The sequence below is a fragment of the Dipodomys ordii genome, unplaced genomic scaffold (assembly GCF_000151885.1).
Source record: "Dipodomys ordii isolate 6190 unplaced genomic scaffold, Dord_2.0 Scaffold116, whole genome shotgun sequence".
Classification (NCBI taxonomy): domain Eukaryota; kingdom Metazoa; phylum Chordata; class Mammalia; order Rodentia; family Heteromyidae; genus Dipodomys; species Dipodomys ordii.
In genome coordinates, this window is record NW_012267332.1 from 1,989,196 (window position 1) to 1,997,404 (window position 8,209).

An 8,209-nucleotide genomic window follows, 5' to 3' on the forward strand; every position below is an offset into this window, starting at 1 on the left:
CTCCTGCCCGGGCTGGCTTTGAACCGCGATCCTCAGATCTCAGCCTCCTGAGTAGCTAGGATTACAGGCGTGAGCCACCAGCGCCCGGCTAATTATGTTAATTTTAAAGCTCTTCAGTGAAGGGTCTACAAAAGCACATAGAAGATGCTTATTAATAGTATTTAACATTGGATGATTATTCACATTGTATCTGTCATCTGTCTTGGTAGTTTTTCTGAATGAAATCATTACTGAAAATCATTACTGAAAAAAGTATTATTTGTTTCTATTAAAACAAATAACTGACTATATAAATGCTTGATACCAAATATCAACATTGGACAAAGTGACTAGCTAAAATATTAGCAACAAGTACAGAAAATTTTCAAATCCATTTTTTATGTTCTGAAAAAGTGTGATTGTGATCTTGCACTTTACATTTTTTTTGTATGCTGGTACTGGGGCTTGAATACAAGGTAAGGGTGTTGTCCCTTATCTTTTAAGCTCAAAGTTGGTGCTCTACCATTTGCGCCACAGCTCTACTTCTGTTTTTTTTCGGTCGGTTGTGGGGCCTGAATGCTGTCCATCAGCTCTTCAGCTCAAGGCTAGTGGTCTACCACTTGAGCCACAGCACCACTTCTGGCTTTTTCTGCTTATGTGGTGCTGGGGAATCAAACCCAGGGACTCCTGCATGCAAGGCAAGCACTCTACCACTGAGCCACCTTCCCAGCCCAACTTCTGGGTTTTTGATCATTACTTGGAGATAAGAGTCCATGGACTTTCTTGCCTGGGCTGGCTTTGAACCTTGCTCCTAAAATCTCAGTCTCCTGAGTGGCTAGGATTACAGGCATGAACCACCAGTACTCTATCACTTTAAAGGTTTTTTTTTTTTTGTACAGTTGTGGGGCCTGAACTCTAGCCTGGGCACTGTCTCTCAGCTCTTCAGCTCAAGGCTAGCGCTCTACCACTTGAGCCACAGTGCACTTCCTGGCTTTTTCTGCTTAAGTGGTGCTGAGGAATCGAACCCAGGGCCTCATGCATGCAAGGCAAGCACTCTACCACTGAGCCACCTTCCCAGCCCTAAAGGTTTTTTTTTAAGCATGTACAAATAAAGATGTCTATAATCATATTTGGGTCCATAGTGCTTTGGACATTAAAACTAACAAAAAAAAACCCCAGAAGATTAAATGGTAAGAATAACCTGTGTTGTTTTGTCTTTTTTTTTCTGTCGGTCGTGGGACTTGAGCTCAGGGCCTGGGTGCTGTCCCTGAGATCTTCAGCTCAGTGCTAGCACTCTACCACTTGCGCCACAGCACCACTTCTGGTTTTCTGGTGGTTAATTGGCGATAACAGTCTCATGGACTTTCCTGCCCAGGCTGGCTTTAACCACGATCCTCAGATCTCAACCTCCTGAGTAGCTAGGATTATAGGCATGAGCCACTGGCACCTGGCTTGTTTTGTCTTCTTTAAGGATACAGACAGGTCTTTTCTTTCAGTTGCTTCTTTTGTATATTCACTGGTCTCATTTGAATCATAGTCTTCTGGTCCTGGGAATTGAAATCAAGGTTTGAGCAATGTACCTGAGCTTTTTAGCTTAAGGTTAGTAGCACTCTACCGCTTGAGCCACCACTTCACTTCTGTTTGTTTTTGGTAAGAGTCTGACAGACTTTCCTGCCTGGGTTGGCTTGGAACTGTTACCCTCAGATTTCAGCCTCCTGAGTAGCTAGGATTACAGACCTGAGCCACTAGAGCCCAGCTTCTTCTTCCTTTTTTAAAAAAATACAATTTTGTTTTATTTGGATCAAGGTCTTGATTGTACATCAGGATCATCTGTTAAAAAATCCCTAAAAGGTTTCAATGCAGTATTTTAGTGAGAGTGATTATTTGTGATTGGGATTTATTTATTTATTGTCAGTTGTGGGGCTTTAACTCAGGGTCTGGGTGCGGTGCTGTCCTTGAGCCTCTTTGTACTCAAGGCTAGCCACGGCACCACTTTTGGCTTTTTCTGTTTATGTGGTGCTGAGGAATTGAACTCAGACCTTGTGCATGTTAGGCAAGCACTCTACCACTAAGCTACATTCCCAGCCCTACTTCAGTTTTTGAGAGGTTAATTGGACATAGGAGTCTCATGGGGACTTTTCTGCCGGGGCTGGCTTGGAACCATGGTACTTAGATCTTAGCCTCCTGAGTAGCTAGGATTACAGGCCAAAGACACTGGCACCTGTTTGTGGTTGGGATTTTTGTTGGTGTTTGAGTATTGCTATCTTGCCAGTAGGCCCAACTGTCCTTCCTGCCCCAGCTCCATGAGTAGTTGGGACTGCAGAGTGTCTGATTTGAAAGAGATTCTGGATGATTCTGATGTTCACCTTGGGTTGGGAGTACTGTCCTAACAATAGTGTGGGACAAAAGTAAAGCTGGAGAGGTTTGTTTTTTTCTTTCTTTCTGGAGTAGGTTATCTTGAGTCTTTTCCTGCAGCCAGCACAGAGTGGAACTCTGCATCTTCCTCAAGCAATCTGATGTTTGCTGCCAACATAGGTAGTCTTTACCATATCTTAAAATTACTTATGTGTGGAGTAAGCAATGGAGTAAACATAGAAAGAAGGCAGGTAAATCATATAATTACCATGTTTTTATATACCATATTGAGAGGATCTGTGCAGATGATTCCACTTGGAGGATGGCATGGCTAACTTCAGTATAGATTGAAAAAGAATCGGTTGCATATATGTTGCTTACTGCCTCATTCCCTAAGAACTCATATTGAATTAATTTGTAAAGCCATAGCAAAATTAGAAAGAACTCTTGAGCTTTATGTTTTTTAGAACTGTTTTTTTGTCAGTCTTGGAGTTTGAACTCAGGGGTCAGGCAATGTCCCTGAGCTCTTTTTTTGGGGGGGGTCCGGTCATGGGGCCTGAACTCTGGGCCTGGGCACTGTCCCTCAGCTCTTCAGCTCAAAGCTAGCCCTCTACCACTTGAGCCACAGCACCACTTCCGGCTTTTTTCTTTTTGCTTATGTGGTGCTGAGGAATGGAACCCAGGGCCTCAGGCATGCAAGGCAAGCGCTCTACCACTGAGCCAACCTCCCAGCCCCCACTGAGCTCTTTTGCTCAAGGCTAGCACTTAACCACTTTGAGCAGCAGCTCCACTTCCAGTTTTCTAGTGGTTAGTTGGGCATAAGAGTCTCATGAGGACTTTTCTGCCCAGTCTGGCTTTGAACCGTGATCCTCAGATCTTAACTTCCTGAGTAGCTAGGATTACAGATGTGAGCCACCAGCACCCAGCTTTATTTATTTTTTTAGAACTTCTTTATGGGATTTTTTTCATGTTAATCAAGTGTGATCGTCTCTAACAGGAAAGAAGTTAGGCTTTGTAGCTCCATATTTGCAAAGGCTGTCATTAAAAAAAAGGCAAATAAGATTAACCTTTCAGATGTGTGTGTGTCTAAAATATCAGTTTCTTAAGGATTATTAGATATTTCATCTCTAACGCAAAGTTTGTGAAATACTGAGGTAAACATCTTGTTCTCATTTTGCGTTTATGTGTGAATAACAGTCACTCCTTTTTCCTAGAAGATGGGCTTCATGGGATCGTGACCTGCACAGCTTGTGGACAACAGGTCAATCATTTTCAAAAAGATTCCATTTACAGACATCCTTCGCTGCAAGTCCTTATTTGTAAGGTATGCTATGATTTGTTGCTAAGGTTTTTGCCTTTGGAGGGTGTACACTGTATTGGGGAAGATAGATGCATAACAATCTGCATCAGTGCCACTATATGGAGATATTGTAGTCATGGACCACATAGAAAGCCTGTGTAATAATTTCCAGTGGAGGAGATAGAAGCTGGTACTTGAAATAGGCATAAGAATTAAATTACCTTGGTGAAGGGAGATTGGTGGAGCCTATTCTATGCAGAGGTAACATGATATTCACAGGTGGCAGGTAACAGCCTGACATGTTGCAAAATCTCAACCTGTATGTGTGTTGTGTTTTGAAACTTTCCTCATCTGTATTGTACTTCTCTGAATCTTCAGCTGAAACACTTTTTAAAAAAAATTGGGGGGCCATTCATGGGGCTTGAACTCAGGGCTTTGGGCATTGTCCCTGATTTTTTGTCTTTGTTTTTTTTACCCTCCTTAAGGCTAGTGCACTACCACATGAACCCCATCTCCACTTTTGACTTTTTGGTGATTAATTGGAGACAGGAGTCTCATGGACTTTTTGCCTAGGCTTGCTTGGAACTTCAATTCTAAGATCTCAGTATTCCAAATAGCTAGGATTACAAATGTATGCCACTGGTGCCCAGCTGGAACAGGGTTTTAATAAAAGTTGGAGGTAGTAGGTTGTTTTTTTTTTTTTTTTGGGTCCAGTCCTGGGGCCTGAACTCTGGGCCTGGGCGCTGTCCCTCAGCTCTTCAGCTCAAGGCTAGCGCTCTACCACTTGAGCCACAGTGCCACTTCTGGCTTTTTTTTTTTTTTTTGCTTATGTGGTGCTGAGGAATCAAACCCAGGGCCTCAGGCATAGCAAGGCAAGTGCTCTACCACTGAGCCACCTTCCCAGCCTGAGCAAAATTCTTTCTTGACAACGTCACCCCTTCCTTTGCTATACACACACATAATTTTTATTTCATTTTCCCCGATAATAGGTTTTGAAATGTCTTATATAGATTGATTATAATTTCATGAGTGTAGGTACCTTTTTAAAAATTTTTGGTCATGCAGCTTGAACTCTGGGCCTGGGTGCTGTCCCTCAGTTCTTCAGCTCAAGGCCAGTGCTCTTCCACTTGAGCCACAGCGCCACTTCTGGTTTTCTGGTAGTTTATTGGAGATAAGAGTTTCATGGACTTTCCTGCCTGGGTTGGCTTTGAACCGCGATCCTCAGATCTCAGCCTCCTGAGTAGCTAGGATTACAGTCGTGAGCCACCAGCACCCAGCATAACATTAATTCTATATTAGTTTATTTTATTTTACTTATTTATTTATTTTTGTTGCTCATGGGACTTGAACTCTGGGCCTGGGCGCTGTCCCTCAACTCTTCAGCTCAAGGCGAGCACTCTACCCCTTGCTACAATGCCACTTTCTGTTTTCTAGTGGTTTTTATTGGAGATAGTAGTCTCACAGACTTTCCTGCCTGAGCCTCCTGAGTAGCTAGGATTATAGGCGTGAGCCACCAGTGCCCAGCTATTAGTTGTTTATTAATTAAAGACAAAAAACTACCTTTGAAATGAAGGGGCAGGCTATATTTTCTTTGGCTTTTGAGTTCTAGATATTTTCTCTTGTGAATATTTGATAGATTCTGATCTATGTTAAAATTTTATTTTATCCTTGGGAAACTTGTTTTCCTCTTTTCCTTTAAGAGATTAGTGAGAGGGGACATGTTATAGTGTCTGCTTTTAAATTTTGACAATCAAAATCTTACATTGATGGATTCATAATCCCTTCCTCTTTCCTCTTCGCCCCCTCCCTTCTTCCTCTCCTCTCTCCCCTCTCTTCTTCCTTCCATTTTTTCTCTTATGCTAGTATTGGAGCTTGAACTCAGGACCTGGGTGCTATCTGTTAGCTTTTTCACTCAGGCTAGCACTGTCACTTTAATCACAACTCTGCTTTGTCCTGTTTTGTTGGTTAATTGGAGATGTCTCACAGACTTTCCTTTTCAGGGCTGGCATTGAATTGCAATCCTTAGATCTCAATCTCCTGAGTAGCTAGGATTACAAGTGTGAGCCACCAGTGCCCTGCTGCCCAGCCTTTTCTGTTGTGCCACTGGGCACATGGCTTTTTTCCCCCTTCATTTCTCCCTCTTTCCCTCCGTGCCTCACTCACTCCATCTCTTCTCCCCTCCCTCCCCCTTCTCTCTTTCTCTTTCTCTTTTTCATCCTGGGGTTTGAACTTGGGGTCTGGGCACTGTCCCTGAGCTCTTTAGCTCAAGGTTAGTGCTCTGCCACTTTGAGCCATAGCTCCACTTTTGGTTAATTGGAGATAAGAGTCTCATAGACTTTACTGCGTGTGCTGGCTTCTAACTGCGATCCTCAGATCTCAGCTTCCTGAGTAGCTAGGATAAGAGGATGTGAGCCACCAGTGCCAGGCATAGCTTTTCTTATATAAATATATAAGAATGTGTTCATCCATGGGCCAGTCTACTGGAAAGGAATTTGAAATCAGTAAAGCTTTTTCTTCCCTTTCTTTTGGTAGTAGTGGGGTTTGTACCTAGGACCTCTTATTTATTTGCTAGGGAGGTACTCTAAAACTTGAACCACACCCCTGGCCACAGTGACTGAGATCATGATATTTATTCTACTCAAGTAGTTGGGCTGATATGTGCACACAACCATGTTCAGCTTTAAGACTGGGATTCTCATGACAGTTTTTTTTTTGTTTTGGTTGGCCCAGGGGCTTGAACTCTGGGCCTGGGCGCTGTCCCTCAGCTCTTCAGCTCAAAGCTAGAGCTCTATCACTTGAGTTACAGCGCCACTTCTGGTTTTCTGTTAGTTTATTGGAGATAAGAGTTTCATGGACTTTCCTGCCCAGGCTGGCTTTGAACTGCGATCCTTAGATCTCAGCCTCCAGAGTAGCTAGGATTACAGGTGTGAGCTATCAGCGTCCAGTTTCTCATGACTTTTTTTTTTAAAGATTAGCATACATTAGTTGTACAAGGTTTCATTGTGACATTTTCATACATAAGCACACGATGGATCCTGGTCAAACCCATACCCTTTTTTACTCTCCTACATTCTCTACCCACTACTAAAGGGATTTCAATAGGTATCATTATTCTACTATTATATATTCATCTTCAATCACTCTTTCCATTTTCCCTCCCACCCCCAGCAGAGTTTGTTTTACTTTCAGTGGGAATTAATTGTGCCAAGGGATTTCATTATTATATTTCAGATGTATGTGTGTGTGTGTGTAAATATACACACACACACACATATACATACATAATATTTTAATGAAAATAACCCTCTCTATTGATCACAAGCTTTCACTGAGATTCCTTATACATAGTTGCAATGTGTTTTGAAATGATTCACTCTCCATCTTTTTCCTCTCCCCTAGTTGCCCTAAAATGTCCCATAGTTAGAATCATGGTTTATGAGCCCGGCGTTGGTGGCTCACACCTGTAATCCTAGCTACTCAGGAGGCTGAGATCTGAGGATCCCAGTTCAAAGCCAGCCCAGGCAGTAAAGTCCGTGATACTCTTATCTCCAATAAACTACTCTGAAAACCAGAAGTGGCATTGTGGCTCAAGTGGTAGAGTGCTTGCCTTAAGTTGAAGACCTGAGGGATAACGCCCAGGCCCAGAGTTCAGCCCACAACCAACAACAACAATAAAAAAGAATCATGATTTATGTATACATATACATAGATACACACATATGCACACATATATATACATGTCTATGAATATGTATATTCTTTAAGTTTAAAAAAATTTAAGTAGTTTTACAAAGGAGTTGCCATTTAACAAAGCAGTTTTTGAATACAATGCATCTTTTTTTGCAAATTCTTTATTGTGATCAAGTGATTACATAATTTCACAGTATTTCACAGTATTGTGGGGTACAAATTTCACAGTATTGTGGGATAGTGATACTTAGTTAAAGTCACAAACACATTCTAACTTTCATGGGGCAAATTGTCTGTCATGGACTATAACATTTATGAGTTCTATGAGCTTTGCAATACAGTTATTTCTTCCACATAGGGTGATATGTACATTTCTTTTGTTTTTCATAGCATCAGCTGTTCCCTCTTTCCCACTTGTTCCCTTCCTCCCATCACTGCCATTGAGTTGCTTAGTTCATTTTGATCAATGTCCAGTGCAGCTGATGGGTCCTGCTGTTGTATGTTTTTCCCTGATTCCCTCTAGTTCTGTGTCGTCCTCCTAGATTCCCTCTGGTATGAACATATATACCATATATGTGATCAGCAGCATGGGGTTATTTAGTAGTGATTCAGCCAGATGAGTGGATGTCCTTTGTTTCTCAAGTCTTGTTAACTTTGTTGTATCACCTTTTTGTTCTGGATGATTTAACATCCACTTATCAGGGAGACCATGTGCCATTTGTCTCTTTGCTCTTGACTTACCTCATGCAATATGATTTCTTCTAGTTCCATCCATTTCCCTGCAAATGCCATTATTTTGTAAATGTGTATTCTCCTTCCTTCCTTCCTTCCTTCCTTCCTTCCTTCCTTCCTTCCTTCCTTCCTTCCTTCCTTCCTTCCTTCCTT

General features: G+C 42.0%; 1 protein-coding gene across 5 annotated transcripts in view; it reads left to right on the plus strand.

Annotated features, from left to right (window-relative positions):
• Atrx (alpha thalassemia/mental retardation syndrome X-linked) overlaps window positions 1-8,209 on the plus strand; it is a 172,246-nt gene that overhangs the window by 64,068 nt on the left and 99,969 nt on the right. For 3 of the 5 annotated variants that reach the window (XM_013028924.1, XM_013028926.1, XM_013028928.1), the window contains one exon: window positions 3,549-3,658. In XM_013028924.1, the coding sequence (XP_012884378.1) occupies window positions 3,549-3,658 (110 nt within the window). The remainder of the gene's footprint in view (window positions 1-3,548; window positions 3,659-8,209) is intronic. The other 2 variants (XM_013028925.1, XM_013028927.1) reach the window with 1 other exon arrangement.